Genomic DNA, 21,910 nt, shown 5'->3' on the forward strand with positions numbered 1-21,910 from the left:
GGGTCCTAAAGGTCGACCTTCTTCCTTTCCTTGCCCTTGTTCCCAAAAGTTAAGTTTCCTGGCCTTGGGCTCCTTGTCCCCTACCTAGGGTCACAGGCACTGTGGAGGTCAGTCACCTTGAATGAGCCTCTCCTATGCTGCCCTGTGCTTCCACAACCATCTCCACAGTCATCCTCACTTCTCCCCATCGGGAACCACAGAGCTGTCCCAGACCCTCCCTCCCTCTGTCTAGATCTTGTCAGCGCCCCCTTCTCACTGGGTCTCCACTGCCGCAGCTCTACCCCACCTCTATCTAACCCAAAACCCCATCAGCAGTCCTGCAATAGCAAAAAATAACAAAAATCTCTTGTGAGAGTAATACAAGTTCATGATAAAAATCCAATTTCCAGTCTCTACAAAGCAAAATAAAGGTAACCTTAGTTTTTAATCTGAAAAACAAACAAAAAAAGATATAAAGTGAAAAAGTAAAAGCCTCTCCCTCCCCTCCGTCCCTCAGAGATAACCTCTGTGGACAGCATCCTTCTAGATGTTTTCTCCGCACATGCATGTGTGTGTCTGCTGGGGAGTGTCCTCTGTTTTTCTTTCAGAATGAGATTAGAGGATACAAACTGTTCCGCAACTTGTCCTTTTTACCTAACAACATATCTTGGGCATTTTTCCAAAACTGACCTCACTTTTTAACATCCACATAATGCTCCATGATTTGGAGATTATTTAACTGTTTGCCACAGACACTCAAGGTGGTTTTCAGCTTTTTCTGTCACTATCTAACTGACTCTCAGCCTTTGGTCTCAAACCTCCAATCTGCCTTCCACACCACTGCTGGATTGCAACACCCAGTCTGTCATTCCTTGATCAGCTGTCTTCCTTGCATTAGGGTTATACACGAGGTGTCTTATCTTTCCTCCTTGGTCTTAAGCTCAGGACAGGGTGTTAGCCTTAGAGGTCCTGATAAGGACTGTGCAGTTTTTGAGTCAATCTCAGTGCTGCCCTGGGAAAGTGGAAGGAGGTTCTCAGGTCACGTGGATATTCATTTTCTTTTTCATATTTGTATGCTGAGAACTCTGGGGCCCTGGCTTGTGCTGGGCACTGGAGCTCTGAGATGAAACAGTTACAGACCCCGGCCTCTCCGAGCTTGCAGTTCAGTTGGAAAGAAAGGCATTGTACATCCACACAGATAAATACATGGATAATTACATATGGGATGAGGGCTTTGAAAGGAAACAACCAAGGAGATGGGATGGGGCCACCAGGAGTGAGAGCCAGTGAAGCCGGCAGACCGTGGGATCTGGTTTCCATTCTAGGCCACTTCCCCTTTACTCTTCTCAGCTGATGAGAAGGGAAATCCCCCTTTCAGTTTTAACTTTCTGTGACAATAAGACAGGCTATCAAAGCTCAGTGGTAGCAGAGTTCCCCAGGCCAAATACTTATTGAGCATATACCATATGTAGATGACATACAGAGGTAGCGGCATGTGTGTGTGTGTGTGTTGGGGTGAGTTATGGTGTTAGGTGTGTAAAAGATTTAAAATAGGTGACCTCTGAAGGAGTCTACAACTTGATGGAGCATCACACCCAGGAGCGGATCATTTCAATATACATCAGGTGAGAAGAGAGCACAGCTCGTCCACAGCTCTGAGAACTGAGCACTAGCTTCACAGGCAAGCAGCTCTGGGCTGGACTCCCTGTCCTGCACTCCCCAGCCAGGGAACATGGAACTTTCCAAGTGTGTTCAAAAAGGGCTCCTGGAGGGCCCGGAGCGGAGACAAGCTTGGAGTATGAGTCAGAAGAGCTAGAAGGGCATCTGGGAAGGGTAATCTGTGTGAAGATGGGAACAAGCTGAAGGGAAGATACGTGACTTCACAGAGGAAAAGTAACCCACAGGGCACCTGAGCAAAAGTCAACTATACCAGCCTTGGAAGAAAATCCAAGCACAAAAGAGTAGTTTAAGGAGTGCAAGAATCCCCCAATCTCCTGGAAACCAAAGATTTCATGCCCCAGAGAGGGCACCAGATGGGAGAAGACAGAAATCTGTTACCTCTTCCAGTCTCACTTCCAGGTCTACGTGTCTGTTTCTCTTTAGCATGATTAAAAATATTGTAAATTATATGCTTGTACTTTGCTGATGTTCTCTTTGTGATCCACTGTATGTGGCTGTATATATTTTGCACATCTACATACGTATTACTCTGCAAAGTTGTGTACACAAAGCCAGGCATACTGTACTTTATGGAAAATTTAAGAGCATTTCAGAGGTAATTAGAACCATTTGTGATTTTCCCCTCCTGGCTTCAGGAAGGAGATGCAGCTAGAGATAGTCAAGCTGGAGGTTTGTAAGGCCGAGGTAAGGAGCCAGGCTTGCTCTAAAGGTAGTGGGAAGCAGAGCAATAGTGAAATAGACAGTTCTAGACTCTCCTTGTTTCTCCTTAAGATAACAAAGTTACCTCCACAACCAAAACAGCAACTCCCAAATCAAGTTCTGTCCACAACTCGTCTCTGCCTCATTTTTTCCACCTGTAAAGGGAAGAAGCCTCACCTGTGTGGAGCTGTAGCACCACAGGTCACCTTTGGCAAGCAATGAGGCCCAGGCTGAGGGGGCTTTTAAACCAGCCTGGGCAAAACTCAGGGACATTGCTGTCAAATATGAATGTCACTCCTGGCCTCCAAGGCTAATTGTCTCTGGACTGGTGCATCTGGGTTCGGATCCTGCTCCTTTGGGAAGGAACTTAGTGAAGCTTCTGCTGGCCTACTGATGTCCTTTCCTGGGCCAGAGACTCTTAAAACTTTCTGGGAGAATGACGAAACAAGCCTCATTGTGCAGCCCTCAGTAAATGCAGCAGTGAGTGCTAAAGAAAAGCTCCCATAATAACCACGTGTGATAATAAAAAGATAAAGAGGCAAATAGGTATGTAGGTCAGCTCAAAAAAGCCACCCACCCATTTGACCTAGGTAACCATTTGTGCCAAGTGGGTCCAAAGAGTTTTCTTCGCTCCCCTCCCAAGCTGACCTGCCCTGCTTTATTATAAGGTTAACTTAAATAAAAGTCCCTTCCTGCAGGGCTGGAGTTGGCCCGGGCAGTTCTGACCTGCAGCCCTACAGGAGCAGGCACTTCTTCGTGCACTCCTTCCACCTAACAAATCCTGGGGTCAGAGGGCACAAAGGCTCGGCCTCTGCTATGAATTCTTGCACCTAAGTCGGGGTGTAGGGTGGTAACTCACAAACACTCCCCCGCCCACCCTCATAAGGGTTCTGTGCGCCCCCAGGAGGCCTCTCCTACCCCAACAGAGACCGCTTTGTTAGCAGACCCGGTCGAAGGAGAGTTACAGCCTCAGGGTTGTGAGGGCCTCCCCAGCCTCTCCTCCCTCCCTCTCTCCCCGCTCTTCTGCCCTCACCAGAGAGGCGCCGGGCCCTCGCCCTGCCCCCACCCAGCAGCCCAACAGCCGTAGCGCTGAGCTCAGCATCTCCGCAGCCCGGCCGCGTTCCAGTTAGACGGTAGGAGGAGTCCCCTTCCTTCCCCCCCAGTGGGCGGAGCAATCACTGGCCCCGCCCTCCTCCCCTGTCTCACTTTCCCTCCTCCCGTCCCCTCGTCCCCCACGCACACGTTCTCCAAGTCACGTCCCCGTTCCCCCCAGCACACACCAGGGGGTCCGTGGAGATGGACACCCCCTCGCCAGTCAGCTGCTCAGCATCTGTCACCTCCACTGCCAGGCTCCCCAGAGGGCGCACCTCGGTTGAGGGTAGGGGGTGGGAGGGGAAAGGAGAGGGAGGAAGGGTCTTCCCTTCCCCCATCCCGCTGGCCCCCACTGCAGACCAATCACAGCAGGGAAGTCAGTTCAGCTCTAGGGAAGTCAATTCAGCTCTTAGGTTCACCTCTTCCCAGAGCAGAATCTAAAGGTCTAGATTTGTGTGTATGTGTTTCTCTGCCTTTGATTTTTAAGTACAAAAAGATTGAGCCATAGCTTCTGGCTTCCTCTGTCAAAGTCTGTCCTTTGTGGGTTACAAGAGGAACAGATGGGGCAGGGAGAGACCCCTCTTGGCGCACTTCACAGATGGGCCTTCCTAGAGGAGACCAGTGCTCTCAGGGAGGATGCCGGGATGAGGGAACATGACAGAATCACTGTCACTTCTGGGCTTGAGGTTGTTTAGCTGAAGGTGATCCCTTGGGCGACACTGTGTTTTGCCATTGAGTCAGCACTGCTGGGCCCTGCTGAATTCTGCAGGGGGAAGAAGAGCCTCATCAGATAAAATAAGAGCCAAACCAGCAGAGAAAGTTTTTTGTCAACAACACCATGTAGACTCCAGGTGTTCACTCCACCTGTTCTAAACCATGTGTCCCCAACGTGTACTGCCCCCTTTCCCAGCAATACAGTCTCCTTTGGCTCACAACTAAGAGTATCAGGGGCTTCGAATGAAGGAAATGAGCCTAGATCTAGAGTCATGGCTCCAGCCTGCTGACTGGCTATGTGACCTTAGGCAAGTCCCTGCATCTATCCAAACCTGTTTTCTTACCTGTAAAATGACACTGATGAGGCCTGTCCTTCTACACTACACAAATAAAAGTTGTTTTTATTGACAGAGCTATGAAAATGCTAAAGATATGAGATTTTAAAACCATAAGGAGTTCCAGAAAGGTCAAAGATCTTTGTGAGGAGGTGGCAGTGTTGCCAGGTGGAACTGACAGCTGTCATCACCAGCAAGCCAAGGAGTTCCAGACAAAGACCCAGGATACAGGCCTTGGGTGGCTGCTTCTTTGCACAGACCTGAGTTTTTCAAGCCTTTGGCTACTAAGGCCACTAGAGAGAAAAACTGCAATTTTAAGTGAAGTTAAGAAATTTGACAGGGGCAAGGAAGGGGTTACAAGCCTGGGAAAAGAAAGTTCTTGAAGATTGAATAAGGCCTAATTGCTGGGAGAACTCATAAGGCTCCCTGCTCTCCAGCTTGGTTCCTTATCCATAAAGTGGGGAGGGGGTTCCTCAAAGAGGCACTTTCCCAGGGGCTGCAGGCCCTAACATTCCAAGATTTCAAGGTTCACTCCATGGACAGAAGAATCCTGACAGTGAGAGGACTGACTTCTCTCTCTGCTGAGTATGAATCCAGCCGTGCTCACCTCACCTCAGATCCTTAGGGTACCCAGAAGGTGGCCAGCGCTCCTGGTCTCTCTTCTCTGTGTGTGTAGCAGCCGGGGTAAAGGAGCTGAGCTCATTTTACTTCCCAGGTGGGCAGCAAGCCCGGATTCAGGCTGTCCCCAGTGTAGCAGCTTCTGATCACCCTTGTCATCCCCCACCCCCACTCCACCCCCCAGCTGGAGGGAACAAAGCCCAACCTGACCCCGCCTACCCCCTTTGATATATGGCAATTGGAAACCCTCAAAAAGCAAGCACACAGAAAGGGCTGAACTGGGACGTCTGTTTCTACCTTCTCTGGCAGGCCTCCTCCAGATGGTCCACCACCCTACAGGTCAGGCCTGGGAGTTTTAGAAAAGGAGCTCCATAGAATTTAAATCTTTGTTTTTTTCTTTGTTATGAACTTTGTGGCGCTTGAATAGGCCTTTGAGTCTCTCTAGTTCTGGGTTTTCAAAACTGGGGTATGAAAATCCCCAGCAGTATATGAAGCCACAGGACAAACTCAGTGAATCTTTTGTTAGAAAGGGTTTTTGTGGGGGCAGGGAAGATTAAGTAATTTAACTGTTAAGTCATTTTAAAGTTTGCTACTAAAATTAACACAAATTCCCATACACAGATAAAATATAAAATAGAATGCAAGATTATGTTATTTGTAATAAAAGTAATAAAATAAAATGATACTTTGTAATGAAAATAATGAATTTCAAAGATATTATGCTTCCTAGGGGCTGCTTCAGGCCACAGCCCAGTACCCTGTTCATCCTTAGCAGCCAAATGGCCTGAACTTGGGTCAGCTGACTCCTGTCCACTCATCGGACCTAGGCTTGCCCCAGAAAGCCATTTTGGGTACTAACTGGAGAGGGGTGTTGCCGCACCCTCCCTCCACCTCACTGTTTTCTTTCCTCATAAGAGTTCAGATGCTGGGATGGGAGAGGGATTCTGGGAAGCTGGCCAAAAGCTGACCCCGCAGATGGGATTCCTTCCTGAGAGGCAGTGCAGTGTGTCAGTGAGAAAAGAGACAGTGCCTGGAGTCTGGGTCCCTTGGGCAATTCTGGCTGCATGGGAGATGAGGAGGGGGAGCAGTGAGGTCTGGTAGGCCGTCATGACTTTCATCAGTGCAAGGGGTAACCTGAATTCTGGCAGGAGCCTCAGGATATCCTCCTAGCTCCCCCTTTGTCATGGTGGTTTAACAAGCCAGCCTTTCGTGGGGTTCCCTCTGCCCTTTGTCCTGTCCCCAGAGGAAATGGCTTCTTGTGAAACCTGGGAGCCCAGCAGAACTGGCTGTCTGTGAGCTCACCATGGCCACAAGTAGGCCTACTCTCCACAGCTGTCTGCCAATTCACCAATCCCGAACCCATCCTCCACCTACAGAGAAGCTGGGGAGCCAACCCAGCGTTCCTTCCAGGGCCTACCTTTCTTCCTGAGACGTCAGTCCTCAGTTTGCAGACATCCCAACTAAAGATGAGAATCAGGACCACCCGAGGAGCTTTGGTACAAAAGGGTCCCATTCAGACCTACCAAATCAGAATGGGGGTTTGGGGAGGTGGGAATCTATGATTTACACTCCACAGAAGATTCTAATTATCAATCAGGCTTGAAAGCCACTAGTTGATGGCAAGATTACAGGACACTCACTCTGGGCCTCAATTTGCTCCTCTGTAGAATGGCATTATGTTCATTCCTCTGGGGGTAAGTAGATAATACAATTCAAAAGCGTCTTTGAAAGGCTGCATAATACAATGTATTGTCAGTATTTCCATTTCAAAAAGTAGCTTCATTTGCAAAAAGATTCCTCACTGAATTTTTAATTATCCTTCCAACAGCACAGTTAAAATCCTACTGTAGTCCTCAGCTGTCAACAGCTTTTCACAGCCCTCCTAGTAAGCCAGGTGCATTTATAATCTTGCTATTTTGACCAAGTTGTTTGTTTTTCAAGTAAAAAAGCCACAGAAGTCCTGGGAACACTTCTGCTGGCTTCATTGTCCCCGCCTCCCACCACCGCTCCACCCTGTCCCTACCACCCACGCTCCTCCAGCCGCCTCCACTCCCCTCAATGACATGTTTCCAAAGGGCTGTGGAGGCGCCCCAAGCAGAGCCACACAGGGCATGCTGGCTGGCCTTCAGGGGTTCCCATCCTGAATTCTGGGGTTCCCAGAACCACACTCCCACCCCAAGATCTGGTTAAACTCCCCAAACCCGACTGGAGCAACTTGCCAGACTGAGGCCCTGGGAACCTGTGCGCAGGACAGAAACCACCAGAACAGGGAGGGGCAGGTGGCCAAGGAGTGAGTGCTCATTGACTTTAAATTGCAGGCTGCTGTGGGTCCTACGGGAAGAGAGCAGAGCCTGGGAAGATGCGGAGTGAGTGTCTGCATGGGCAGGGCCCGGGCCACCAACTCCAGAGGCCTGAGTCACAGGGGCCGTGACACCAGCCCACTGCTGCTGGGAGTTCAGCCGTCTCCCTTCCGGGGTCGCTTGTGCAGATTCCATGTTGCACACTGTGTCTGTGTTAGGAGGCCTTCCCCAGAAGACTCATGTAAATGCACAGACTTGAACGGTTAACAGTGCCTTCTGGAGGTGTGCAAAGGGACATCCGTACTCCCACCAACACAGGAATATAAACTTCAAAAGTATTTTGAAGAGAGTGACTGCTTGGTGAGCTCAGGGTCTCCTTTGGGATGACCAAGATACTGTAGAATGGACAGAGGTGGTGAGGGCACAGCATTGTGGACACACTAAACGCCAGTGACTTGTGCACTTTTAAAAGTTTCATTTTATATGTGAATTTCATCTCAATAAAAACTTTTTTAAGTCTTTTTAAGGCACTCAAAAGGAAAATACAAATTGCTTTAAAAGATTTCCCACAAGTCAGCCCTCTCTGACAATGTGTGCATTTCCCACAATGCACCTCTCTCCCCAGCTTCCTGGGGTTGCCGACTGTATTCCAGCTGAAAGAATTAGGTTACCTTGGAAGCCCCACTGCTAGACCTGAGCAAAGGAAGAAGGGAAATATTCAGATACATGCAACACTTCTGGCAGCACTTGTCAGAAATGGGATAGAAAGGTAGCAAGCAGTTCTTCTGAAGGCCTGCCCCGAAGTTCACCAGATCATGAGAATCCAGATGTAGGCCTGCGGTTCTCAGAAAATCCACCTTCTTGTATTATCCATTAATTCATGTATTCATCCAAGGAATATTCACTGAGCCTCTACTATGTGCTTTACACTGAAAGTTGAGTAGAACGGGGATTTCCCTGGTGGTCCAAGTGGCTAAGGCTCTGCTTTCCCATACAGGGAGGTACAGGTGAGATCCCTGTTCAGGAAACTAAGATTCTGAGTGGCCAAAAACAAAAGAGAGAGAGAGAGGGAAGAACACCACCTTTAAGAAGCTCATAGTCCAGTGAGAAAACTAAAGTGGAAACAGTTATTAACAGAGATGAGGTACAAGGATGACCCAAGGAAGGGCACCTAAAGGATGGTGACTTGGATTCACCAGCTGGGGAGGTCTTCCTGGGGGACGGGAGGCCAGAGCTGATCTCAAAATCTGCTGGTGGAAACATGTCCAGGCAAGCCTGACCAGCAGCCAGCCTAGGCCTGGAAGGGAGAGAAGCACCAAATACAGGGTTCAGAGGATCTTTGAAGCTCTGAAGAGGCCTGGCTCAGAGGCTAGGAGATGTAGCTTTCTCCTTTCTGCAAGTACCACCTTTTGGGGTCCCCCCTCATCTCATCTGTTTCAGTATGTGAGATGGTAACAATGTCTTTCCAGCCAGCGCCCTGGGGAAGGGATCCTGCGTTTCACCTCCCAGGATGAACCAAGACCCTTCAATCAGGCCCCTCGGAGGGGCTGTTAAGAAACTCCCCTTTAGATCCAAAGGTTCTCCTGACAGACAACAGTATGGGTGACGAATGTCAGTGGAGAAGCCATTTTGCCCTCCACCCTCATACCCCTGCAGCTAGGCCCCCTACCGGGTGGTCTTTTACCCTATAGCCTACTCTCTCCTGCTATGGGAAAAACCGTCAGGGTTAAGACTGCCTGTCCTTTTTTCATCACTTTTTGAAAACAATGAGACAATGTTAATGGATTTTTTTTTTTAAAGAAACAATATTATCCAGTGCTCATTTAACATAACCCTTTCCAATGATAAAAAGCTGTGTGGTTTTGTTTTGTGTGTGTGTGTGTGTGTGTGTTTTTTGGGCTTCCCTGGTGGCTCAGAGGTTAAAGCGTCTGCCTCCAATGCGGGAGACCCGGGTTCGATCCCTGGGTCGGGAAGATCCCCTGGAGAAGGAAATGGTAACCCACTCCAGTACTCTTGCCTGGAGAATCCCATGGACGGAGAAGCCTGGTAGGCTACAGTCCACGGGGTCGCATAGAGTCGCACACGACTGAGCGATGGAACGGAACGGAACGTGTGTGTTTTTAAGCTGTTTTATTAACGGAATGAGACAGTGAATGAAAAAAGGTGCTTGGCACACCTTATACTAAGGCTCCACAGCACACTACTTCCATGATGGCTATTTATTGAATAAATGAATGATTCCTAGTAAACTGACCTTTCCAAAATAACTCTGGATTCTTTAGCTTACAAAACCTCTATTTTTTGTAGATTAGTGTTCCACATTTTTTTGAATGTTTTTTCATGCAGGGAATGGGGGAGAGAGAAGAAAACCACCCTGCCTCTTTCTTGTCTCCCCACTCCAGTCAGCCTGGGAGGAGAGAATGGTCCTGATAGATTAATTCCTTGATCTTTACTCTGAGTGACAGAAAGACACACCCATACAGGTCACCCCAACTCTTTTCTTCTCACCTTAGTAAAGGGTAATTTCAAGAGGATGTCATCTACCCTCAGTCCCCCAAGCACTTCACCCAACTGTCACAACCTGGTGTCTTTAAGGCTCCCAGCAAGTTACTGGAGCTTGGAGAATAGGAAGAAAGGGCCAGTGTTCAGGCCTCGAAAGCCCTGGCAGCCAAGAGACTATGCTATTTTGCAGTAGTCTTTAAGGTATCTCCTAATCTGAGTCATCTGATTTATTTTTTATCCATGAATTTGTCTCCAGAGATGATTCTCTCATCTGCTCAAAGCGGATGGGGTGCAGGGTTTGAATTCGGATCGAAGAGTCGGACACGACTGAGCGACTGAACTGAACTGAACTGAACAGTTTTAAGTCTTGGTTTGCCCGGAAGACCCACGGGTCAGTCTTTTTTTTTTTTAATGGAAGCGGGGTGTGTGGATGGCAGCGGCCTGACTCCTCCAGTGGCAAGTGTCTTTGGACTCGCACAAGTCTGCCCGGAAGCGAGGCCCGCCAGTCTGATCTGGTTAGGCTCTGGCCCGCCCCGGCGCGGGAGCGTCTGATGTAAATTTGGTTTTCTCTTCCATCAGGATTCTGTGTCCCAGATTGATAAATCTCTTAAGTAAATAAAGGTCGAATCTGTCCGAACCTCTTCCCACAGTCAGCAATCTGTTAGTTTTCTATATTACCGCCGTCGGGTCACGTTTTCTGTGGCACCGCCTGAATGACGAAACAGGGGATGGCGATTGCTCTCCGGGGCTTTTTCTGAAGATCTAGGTCCTCGATCCTGATGCAACTCTCCGGGTCTTTTACACAAAGCGTTTTGGCGAGAGGGGCGCTAGGACCCAGCAGACGCCCTGGGTTCTCTCGCCGCAGCGGACTGGAGAGACAGGCGCACCGCGGTCGGTCCATAGGGCAGGCGGGTGGGTCTGTGTGTCTCTATGATATGAGAGTCAGTTCCCAGCCCGAGAACCAAGCGCTAGGAACCCGGGCCCCAGACCCTCTTCTTGTAGGCAGCTGGAGGGAGCGGACATTGTTTGGGGACCAGGCTCACATTCCGGGCACGGACCCTGGCTCCCGCATTAATCCATCCCCTAAGGCTGTAGAGTAATAGGCGGGCGGGCAGGTGGGGCGGCCGGGAAGAGGGAGAACGGTGCCCGGAGCAGACCAGGCTTTGGACCCCACCCCCAGTCCTTTCGTAAGGCAAGGTTAGCGTGGGGTACGTGTTAGAGAGCAGGCTGGATTAACGTCTGCTCCCCGCGCCGCCGTCCCACGAGTATCCAGCCGTGCACCCAATTGTGCCCATAGCCCACAGGCTCTCAGACGCTGGGTGCAACCGTTTTCTCTGCCTGTTGCCCCTCAAGTTCCCCTGCCTCTTCCCCCGCGCGGCTGTGGCCTACCCCCTCCATCAGAAATACGACCGTATAATAAACAAGTCTTTCCTTGATCCTCCCCTGCCGCGAGCGCCCTCGGGGACCTTGGCAGCTGCAGCCGCCACAGAGCCCTTCCAGAAAGGGGGCGTGGCCGCGGCTCGGGGGTTCGTCCCCGACCTTTCTGGGGCTCAACGGGGGCGGGGCCAGGCGGCTGTCACTGGGCAGGAGAGAACGTTGCGAACGTGCGCCTGAAGCCCATTGGCCGAGGTGGGCCACACTCCCGGGTCTGGATTGGGCCGCCGCGCGGAAGGGGTGTGGCCTCTCTGCACTAGCCCTTATAGGTCTCTCGGCGCTGGTGCTAGGGACCGCGGCAGGCCTAGGGGGAGGTGCGGGTGGGTAGAAGGGACAGGTCTGGGCAGAGCTCGGGGCTTGGCACCAGTTCGCGCACTCATTCAAGCGGCAGTACGCACTTGTCCCAGCAGTTCTCGCTGACCGCAGTAGCTGGTGAGTGTCCCTTCTGTATATGCTGATCGCTGAGCCGAATGGCCTCGGCCGTGGGGGTCCTAGAGCTCTGTCTGATCGAGCCCCCAGACTGACGCCCAATCTGAACCGCTTTTCTCTTACAGCGTCTTCTGAGCTCCAGCACCCTGAGCTCATCTGCAGACGCCCTGGCGTCCATCCTCATCATGCCTAGCCTCTGGGATCGTTTCTCGTCGTCCTCTTCGTCCTCATCCTTGTCCCGAACTCCCACCCCAAATCAGCAGCCGCGCTCAGCGTGGGGGTCGGCGGCCCGAGAAGAAGGACTCGGCCGCTGCGCGAGCCTGGAGAGCTCGGACTGCGAATCCCTGGACAGCAGCAACAGTGGCTTTGGGCCGGAGGAAGGTAAGCTGTAGGCGGGAGCCGGACGCGAGTAGAAGGGCCGGGGAGGTGAGGAAACACCGCGCTAGGAGTCAAAACCCACCTAGACCTCCTATCCCATCAGAATCCGGATTGCGGAAGGGGGCAAGCAAAGGAGAGGAATTGAAGTATAGGGTATTATCATGGGGCATAAACTGAGGCACGGACTGGGAAGAAGTGCTGGTTTTTTAGCGAAGCAGCACTTCCCCCGTTTGGAGCTTCTCCTACCTAATCCTCCCCTATTGCTTTCCCTTGCAGACTCTGCATACCTGGATGGGGTGTCCCTGCCCGACTTCGAGCTGCTCAGCGATCCCGAGGATGAGCACCTGTGTGCCAGCCTGATGCAGCTGCTGCAGGAGAGCTTGGCCCAGGCCCGACTGGGCTCGCGGCGCCCCGCGCGCCTGCTGATGCCGGGTCAGCTGGTGAGCCAGGTGGGCAAAGAACTACTGCGCCTGGCCTACAGCGAGCCGTGCGGCCTGCGAGGGGCGCTGCTGGACGTCTGCGTAGAGCAGGGCAAGAGCTGCCACAGCGTGGGGCAACTGGCCCTTGACCCCAGCCTGGTGCCCACCTTCCAGCTGACCCTCGTGCTGCGCCTGGACTCACGCCTCTGGCCCAAGATCCAGGGGTTGTTTAGCTCTGCCAACTCACCCTTCGTCCCTGGCTTCAGCCAGTCTCTGACGCTGAGCACTGGCTTTAGAGTAATCAAGAAGAAACTGTACAGCTCGGAGCAACTTCTCATCGAGGAGTGTTGAACTTGGGTTGGGGGGGCCGATAATGCCCCCATGTCAGAGACAGTTTTGAACTTTTGGGGTAGTGGGCAGGCAGAAGCTGAGGGACTGGTGCCTGCCCTTAGAAAACTGACAACAGCCACCTGAGGGGTAGGAAAGTCAAGGTAGGGGGAGCACAGTGTTTCCCTAGGAAGCTCACTGAGGTGTGAGCTGGTGGCTCCCAGTTGGAGGCACATGCTGCCCTTCAGTACTGTAGCATGAAACAAAGGCTTAGGGGCCAACCAGGCTTCTGACTGGATGTGTATGTAGCATGTACCCAATTATTTTTATTGTTACTGACAGTTATGACAACAGTGGTGTGACAGCCAGGAGAGCAGCTGGGCTGCCCTGGCCTCTGCAAGGGATGTGTGTTTCACCATAGCTGGCCCTGGTGGGAGGGGGGAGGTCATCGAGGTGATTTGTGTATCTCATGGTCTGAAGGGCCCAAATGTTTGGTTTTTTGTTTTTTGATCTTAGCTTCACTACTGACCTGTTCTAGGCAGCTATCTTACAGACGCATGAATGTAAGAGTAGGAAGGGGTGGGTGTTAGGATCACTTGGGGATCTTTGACACTTGAAGAACAAATACACCTGGGAGCTGTGTGTGGCCCATCCCTGTATGTATACTAAAGGGTTGAGCTGTGAGGGGATGGGGCTGATTGGGGTGGGGGCTGGAACCCCTCCCCCAGAGTACCATCTGGATCTTCCATCTAGAACTGTTTACATGAAGATACTCGCTGTTCATGAATACACTTGATGTTCAAGTATTAAGACCTATGCAATGTTTTTTACTTTTCTAATAAAAAAAGTTTGTTAAAACAGTTGTCTCTCATTAGTGCCATGAAATAAAAGGGAGATGGGTGCTGTAGAAGGGGGGTTTCATCAGACTCTGGTGCAGCTCTGTGTTTCTGCTTCTTAGGTCTGAGACCCCTGCCAGCATGGTAATGGAGGTATGTAGGCTGAGTGCCCTCTGTGTCAAGAACCCTGGCTCCCTTTGCTCTGCTGGTTGAGGCTACCAAGGAAAAGCCCTGCAAGCTGAGGAGGGAGTCAGACCTCTCACAGAGTCAGAGTCTCAGTAGAAAGCTCACCTGAATGCCTTGGGTTAGAAGGGACTAGTACAAAGGACTACTGAGCCCAAGGTACTTACAGGCACTTAAAGGACTACGAAAGACATTTTTTGTGTGTGAAAAAAAGGCGCAGTTCTATTTGTTCTACAGTCATGAAAATTAAACATTTTATCTCTGGACAAGAAAAGGCTAGGGAGCAGGAGCACTAAGGAATGGAGTTTGAAAAAGACTTACTTTGTTCAAGCCTCTGACTAGATGAGGAACTTAGGGCTCAGAGAGGGGCAAGACCTGCCAGGCAGGAACAAAACACAACACATAGGAGGTGTGGTGAGGGCTCCGGGAGCCAGGGGACTGAAGAACATTTCATGAATGTTCTTGGTGACCTGGACTCATTACACTCTTTGGGCCCCAATTTCCTTATCAGTGAAATTGGGGCTGGGCCAGATGAAGGCCAGGGCCCTTCCCACTCCTCCCTCCCAGCAACTCTCAGCCAGTCCTCCCACACCAGCCTCTGGAGGGTTGTTATCTCCCTTGTTTCTCTTCCTTGTCTGAGACAGGCCTTGTTTGCCCAATTGTGAAACAGTAGTTCTTCCACTGGATTGTAGAGTCAAATCTGTAGGGGCCTGAGTTAAACACAGACCCCCTGCCCTGGTGGAGATTCTGATTGCATGTGTCTGGGGCAGGGCCTCAGGAATCTGCATTTTCATTCAGCATCCTGACACGGTCTTGAGCTTTGGGATGGTCTAGAAGATTCACGTCTCTAGTGGAATGAAATGAGTTGTTCCCCAAGATGAATGAAGTCGTTAGAACTAGATTTGAAAATGGTGGTAAAAACTAAGAAGGTACCCAGAGCAGTTTTAAGAGAGCCCTTACTTCTTGGCACATCTTCCTGATAGCCACCCTAGGAGGGGTGGGTGGGGTGAGGGTTAGTAAAGTTTTACAGATTAGTAAAACAGTTTTATAGATGTCTATTTGACATCCAAGTGGAGTAGATGGTTGGATATGTGCATCTGGAGCAGAAGCGTTTATGAACAGAGGCCTAACCCCTAAATGACCATATCTTCTCCTGACCTTGGCTGTCCTTGCCCACTCTTAGCCCCTCAGGGTGGAGCTAAAAGTAAAGCAGACTTAGCACTTGGGTGGTGTCTGGGGCACTCTCCCAGGAACTGAGATCGGGGCAATGCTCATGGCTGTGCTTCCCTGGCCCCCAAAGAGGAAAACAATCATGTCTAGAGAGTCTTACTGGTATTTGGGGGCAAGAAAAGGATAGAGTGGTAAGCATTAATCCTCTCCTAGACCAGGAAGCAGCAAGCACCCTCAGGTCATTCCTTCTCTTAGCTGGAAGACCAAAGGAAAGCTTCCATTCCCAAGAAGGCTCAGCTAAGATGCTCTTTCCTGTGGCCAGACTGCCTTTCCTCATCCTCATGGTACTTGAAAATCCCCCAAATAGGATAAAGAGACCCCCCAGGTTGGGGCTCTTAGACCTCCTAAGAGGCCTAAGGGAGCTTTGTCCTAGGTATTGGGCTGTTGAAGAGAAGATGAAGCAGGTTTCTTTGTTGCCAAGACTGAAAGCTAATAAAGCTTATGAGACTTCCATATAAAATCCAACTTTGAAAAATGCCTTCTGAAATCATTCTGTTTGGCCTATGAAATGTGTATTGATTTCCTTGATATATCTTGAAGCAGGAAGGCCATGAGTTGGCCTGAAAGGGCAGGTACTAGCCCAGGCACAGGGACCCTGAGCTGAGATGCTGGGCAAGTCACTTCCCACTTCCCTCTGGACCTCAATTTTCAAGGTTTATGAATTTTCAGTAGTTAGCCTGACACTCAGACCTTTCTGAATTAATGAAAGACTGCAGTTTCCATTTGGAAAAAGGTATAACTGGAGTCCACCACTGGCAGAGGAAGTCAGTGGCTGGGCAAGAGATGGGAGGCCTGAGCTGTGGCAGAGCAGACACCCTGTGATAGAAACTACCTCTGACTGCCTTCCCTTCTGATCTGACTTTCCTCTACTGCTCAAAAGTCATCATAACAACAGTCATGTCAATATATAACTTTAATAAGTTCTTGTAAAAAACAGCATACTGGGCTAATGTGCTCGGACAGCATCACTTCTAAGCTGTAGTTTTCTAAGCCCAGTGCATATTAAGCACCCTACATAAGGTTCCTTTAATTCTGCCTCATGTTTCAGAAGGAAATTAGAAGGCTCAGAGCGGCTCAGTGAGCAGGGGTAAGAAGGGAAAAGTATCTTCTACCTCCTGGACCTTTGGCTCAATTCACTGAACCCTCCTGGTTCCCCAGCTCAGGTGTCCCGGTCAGCCTCATCCTGCTCCAGGCCCAGTTAATAGATTATTACAGGACTCTATAATTATCCCGAAAGGGGGACTCTTTATGAAGGAATCACAAATTAGAAAACAGCCCATTAAACCCAGACACATCCATGCAGGGGCCCAACTGGGGAGTCTCCATCTCAGTCCCAACAATGGGCAGCTGCATGAAAATATCTGTGGCCAAGCGGTACTGATGGCTCCAGAGGGCAGATACTGGTAGATAGATGGTTGCTTGATTACTACATTCATTATTCAACCTACATATAATGAGATGGGGCCATGGACCTGCAAGACAAAGCCGAAGTAAGTGGGAACCCTTAAAAAGCTGATGTTAAAGTCAAAGTTCTCTCCCTCACACAGACTCCCACATAATCAATCACACACATACATTTACAAGCAAAACTGTGAGGCAAAGAAAAATGAGAGAGAGAAAATGGGTATATATTCAATTTTCCCAATCCCTAACTTCCCAGGAAAAAAAAGTTAACAATCAAGAGGATTAAGAGTATACCTAAATAAGATAAAACTAATTAAACTGTATGCTTAAAATGGTGAATTTTATTGAATGTAAATTATACCATAATATCTGAATTTTTTAAAAGAATTATGTATACACAAAAATTAACTCAAAGTAGATCACAGACCTAAATGGAAGAACTAAACTATAAAATGCTTAGAAGAAAATATAGAAGTAAATCTACATGATCTTGGATTAGGCAATGACTTCTTAATATGACACCAAAAAGGCAAGTTTTAAAAGAGAGGATCAATAAGTTAGACTTTATAAAATTTTTAAATATTTGTGCTTCAAAGGATACTATCAAGAAAGTAGAAAGACAACCCACAAACTGGGAGAAAATCTTTTGCAAATCCTATACACGATAAGTAATTTTCATCTAGAATATATAAAGAACTCATGCAACCTAATTAAAAAATGAACAATAAGATCTGAATAGATCTTTCTTCGAAGAAGATATATGAATGCCCTATAAGCATTTATGAAAAAAAAATTGTTTTAACTATTGGTCATTGCTGCTGCTGCTGCTGCTGCTGCTAAGTCACTTCAGTCGTGTCCGACTCTGTGTGACCCCATAGACAGAAGCCCACCAAGCTCCCCCGTCCCTGGGATTCTCCAGGCAAGAACACAGGAGTGGGTTGCCATTTCCTTCTCCAGAGTGTGGAAGTGAAAAGTGAAAGTGAAGTCGCTCAGTCGTGTCCGACCCTTAGCAACCCCACGGACTGCAGCCTACCAGGCTCCTCCATCCATGGGATTTTCTAGGCAAGAGTACTGGAGTGGCTTGCCATTGCCTTCTCCGATTGGTCATTAGGGAAGTGTAAATTAGCACTTCAGTAGGATACTGTTTCCGGAGAAGGCAATGGCAAGCCACTCCAGTACTCATGCCTAGAAAATCCCATGGATGGAGGAGCCTGGTAGGCTGCATTCATGGGGTCGCTAAGAGTCAGACATGACTGAGCGGCTTCACTTTCCCTTTTCACTTTCACACATTGGAGAAGGAAATGGCAACCCACTCCAGTGTTCTTGCCTGGAGAATCCCAGGGACGGGGGAGCCTGATGGGCTGCCGTCTATGGGGTCACACAGAGTCGGACACGACTGAAGTGACTTAGCAGTAGCAGGATACTGTTTCATACCACCAGAATGGCTATAATCAAAGATGCAGGAAATACCAAGTATTGGCAAGGATGTGGGAAAACTGAAACCCTCATACGTTGCTGGAGGGTTTGTAAAATGGTACAGTCACTTTGGAAAAGAGTGATAGTGCCTCATGCTCTTAAACATAAACATATAGTTACCATATGACACAGCAATTCCACTTCTAAGATATATCCAAGAAATGAAAATGTATGTCCACACAAAAGTGTGTGTATGAATCTTCATAGCAGCATTATTCATAATATCAAAGTAGAAACAGACCAAATGTCCATGCACGTGAATGGATAAATAAAACATGGAATATCCATACAGTGGAAATATTATTTGTCAATTAAAAAAAAAAAATGAAGTACTAATCCATGCTTCCACATTTGATGGTTCTCAAAAATGTTATGATAAGTGAAATAAGCAAGTCATGACCACATATTGTATGAGTACATTTATATGAAATGTCTAGAAAAAATTAATCATAGAAATAGAAAGTAGATGAGTTGCTTAGGCCTGGGCGACAGGGGAAGATGGGGGTGAATGCTAGAGGATATAGAGTTTCTTTTGGGGGTGATGATAACATTCTAAATTCTGCAACTCTGTGAATATACTAAAACCCATTTAACTGTACACGTTTAACAGGGGAAATCTGCAATTCGGTTGCTAAGTTGTGTCTGACTCTGTGACCCCATGGTCAGCAGCACAATTGTAAATTATATCAATAAAACTTTTTTTAAGTATACACTTTTCAAATCCATAGAATTGAACACCTAATAAAAGGGTGCATTTTTCTGTATGTAAATTATATCAATTAAAAGATTTTAACACACATGAAAAAGTACATAAAATGAGCCCTAGAAGTTTTAAAGCATAAATTATTATAGTGCTATAATTAGGGTTCCATTTAGTGTAAATAGAGTAAATTTTTCACTAAGGAAGGCAAAGAGAAGCCATGAGCATTTTGGTTCAAATTTCATTTAGTGTCTGTCTCTGCCAACAGAATGTCAGCCCTAAAAAAGTGCCTGGCTTCTAGAAAATGCTCAATGCATATATGTCGAAGAAAAGACAAATGAAAAGGACCATGACATTTCAAACCCACCAACTCCTCGAGAGGCCCATTGGAGCCACTTTCAAATACTTTCTTTTTTATTGCGGTAAAATACACATAACATTTACCATGTAAACCATTTTTAAGTGTACAGTTCAGTAGTGTTCAATATACTCACACTGTTGTGCGACCCATCTCCAGAACTTTTCATCTTGCACAACAGACACTTTACACCCATTAAATAACAATGCCTCATCTCCCACCCCATTCTACTTTGTGTCTCTATGAATTTGATGTCTCTAGATACATCACAGAAGTGGAATCATACAGTATTTGTCTTACTCTGCCTGGCCTGCTTCACTCAGCACAAAGTCTACAAGGTTCAATTATATTATAGCAAATGTCATAATTTCCTTCCTTTTTAAGACTGAATAATATTGCACTATATTGATATACCACATTTTTCTTATCCTTTCATCTGTCAAAGGACATTTGTGTTGCTTCCATTGGCTATTGTGAATGATGCTGCTATGAGCATTGGTGTACAAATATCTCTTTGAGACTCTGCTTTTATTTTGGGGGGGATATATACTCAGAAGTGGAACTGCTGGAGCATATGATAATTCTAGTTCTAATTTTTTGAGGAATCACAATCAGTTCAGTTCAGTTCAGTCGCTCAGTCGTGTCCGACTCTCCGCGACCCCATGAATCACAGCACGTCAGGCCTCCCTGTCCATCATCAACTCCCGGAGTTCACTCAAACTCATGTCCACAGAGTCGGTGATGCCATCCAGCCATCTCATTCTCCGTCGTCCCCTTCTCCTCCCACCCCCAACCTTTCCCAGCATCAGAGTCTTTTCCAGTGAGTCAACTCGTCGCATGAGGTGGCCAAAGTATTGCAGTTTCAGCTTTAGCATCAGTCCTTCCAATGAACACCCAGGATTTTCCCCATTTTAAATTCCTACCAACAGTGCACAACACTTCCAAGCACTTTTATGCCTTTCCACATCTTCATTCAGGTCCAAACTGTCCCCACAGTCAAGCCCACTGCACCCATGCCCATCGGTGGAAAGTGGTAAAGGGCCGAATGAGGGTGATGAGTCTGCAGGAATTTGGAGACAGAGTGAGAACAGGGTCCCAGAGTAGGAAGGATGAGATTTCAGCCCCGAAAATGTGAAGGCAGCTTTTCTCATTCTCCCTCCTGGGCCTTCTATCACCACATTCCCATTCCCTCGGAGGGGAGAGGGTAATCTGAGGCATGAGGGCAGAGCAGTAGAGCTAATTTGGGCTGGCACATCTCAGAGGACAGGGAGCGACCAGGGCCCCAGAAGAGAAAGGGTTAAGGGTTGGAGAACCTGCCCCCAACCAATTCTCAGCCTCCAAAAATTTTGACTTTTACTATCATTCATTGGGTGAATACGTAACAAACCTGTGACTTCAGTAACAATAAGTGAATATGTACTTTACTCACCAAATTTGCATCTACTGACATTTAAAAAAGCAGCAGGACAAATATGGGCCAGACGTGCTGTAGACCCACAGACAACACTGGGCAAACCTTGCTGGAATCTGCCAGGCCCTGGTGAAAACATCAAACCCTTTCAAGGCCCTCCCGCCCGCCCCATACACCCCCAGAAGTCGGAAGCGGGCAGAATGGGAACTGCACACTCCACCACAAGGCTGGAGAAAGAGCAGTCTAAGGGTTACATTTATCCTTGCATTTTTAGCTCATTTCCCTGGTGGCTCAGACAGTAAAGCATCTGCCTACAGTGCGGGAGACCTGGTTCAATACCTGGGTTGGGAAGATCTCCTGGAGAAGGAAATGGCAACCCACTCCAGTATTCTTTCCTGGAAAATCCCATAGACGGAAGAGCCTGGTAGGCTACAGTCCATGGGACTGCAAAGAGCCACTTATCCTTACATCTTTAGCTCACTTAACGTATCACCAGTCCTGTGAAGTAGGTCCTGTTATTATTATTCCCATTTTACAGATGAGGAAACCCAAGAACGTGGGCCACTGGAAGGAGCTTAAACTGGAGAGAGGAAATCTGCAGTCTAGCGTGATTTTGCCCCTGACCTTGTCTCTTTATCTTTGAACTGAGGGGGTGGGACTGGATGACACCAAGAGATCTTTGTGGCAGAGCTCAGCAGCCAGCTGCTGCCTCTGCTGCTTTTCCTGAGCCCCGCCCTATCGCCCTATGTTGCTCCCTGGGTTCAAGCCTAGGGTGGGGTGGGGGCGGGGTAGGGAGGAAAAACAGAGCCGCCTTGCAGGTCACTGGGCAAATGCTTCACTGCTTTCTGGGCAAGTCCAAGTCTGTAAGGAGAATGTTAAGAAGAAATTTCCACGGCCTTTCCCCGCAGCCAGGGATTTTCCACTCTGCCTGGGCAGACATGCCTCCCCGGGGATCTGGCAATCCATAGGTGTTAATGGAAGGCTCGGCTGAGTGCTAGGAAGAATGGAAGACCTGATTCTGGTTCCTGCCCTGGGAAAAAGGGCACACTGCCACAGGAAGATGAATAGGCCGAATGGGAATGGGGATGGTGCAGAACAAAGTGTTTGGTCTAGAAGAATCCCAGAGAGAGACCAGCAGGCACAGGAACCATCAGAGGACACTTCCTGCAAGAGGGGACCTGAGCTGGAGGGCCAGAGGAGGGAGGAGGTTTTCTGAGGCAGACAGGAGACAGCAGAACAGATGAGGAATAAAGTGGACTAGCTTTACAAAGGTTGCCATGAACGCAGGAGCTGGCCAGTAGCCAGGAGAGAGGTAGGAGAAAGAAGCGGAAAGTCTGATGAAGCAGATGGTGCAATACAGGAGACAGACAGCCGTCACAGGGGATTTGCTGTGGCCTTTGCACTGG

At 48.6% G+C, this 21,910-nt stretch overlaps 1 protein-coding gene and 1 long non-coding RNA gene across 2 annotated transcripts in view; one reads left to right on the plus strand and one right to left on the minus strand.

The window, feature by feature from the left end:
- Positions 1-5,242, minus strand: part of LOC148775955 (uncharacterized) — a 26,519-nt gene extending 21,277 nt beyond the window's left edge. The window contains exon 1 of the long non-coding RNA XR_016038736.1: positions 5,112-5,242. This is a non-coding gene — a long non-coding RNA (uncharacterized LOC148775955). The remainder of the gene's footprint in view (positions 1-5,111) is intronic.
- Positions 5,243-11,627: 6,385 nt separating this feature from the next.
- Positions 11,628-13,766, plus strand: DDIT4 (DNA damage inducible transcript 4). Its single transcript, XM_055425506.2, has 3 exons — positions 11,628-11,785; positions 11,908-12,163; positions 12,437-13,766. The coding sequence occupies exons 2-3, from the start codon at positions 11,968-11,970 to the stop codon at positions 12,928-12,930; spliced, it is 690 nt and encodes a 229-aa protein (XP_055281481.1). The 5' UTR covers positions 11,628-11,785; positions 11,908-11,967; the 3' UTR covers positions 12,931-13,766.
- Positions 13,767-21,910: the final 8,144 nt, after the last annotated feature.

This window comes from Moschus berezovskii, chromosome 12, assembly GCF_049115385.1.
Source record: "Moschus berezovskii isolate FMDL1 chromosome 12, NW_MosBer_1.0, whole genome shotgun sequence".
Lineage (NCBI taxonomy): Eukaryota > Metazoa > Chordata > Mammalia > Artiodactyla > Moschidae > Moschus > Moschus berezovskii.

Excerpts from the sequence above, each read along its gene's own strand:
- DDIT4 (XM_055425506.2), top strand. The coding sequence starts at position 11,968 with ATGCCTAGCCTCTGGGATCGTTTCTCGTCGTCCTCTTCGTCCTCATCC. Across the intron at positions 12,164-12,436 it reads TGGCTTTGGGCCGGAGGAAG|ACTCTGCATACCTGGATGGG; the intron begins GTAAGCTGTAGG and ends TTTCCCTTGCAG.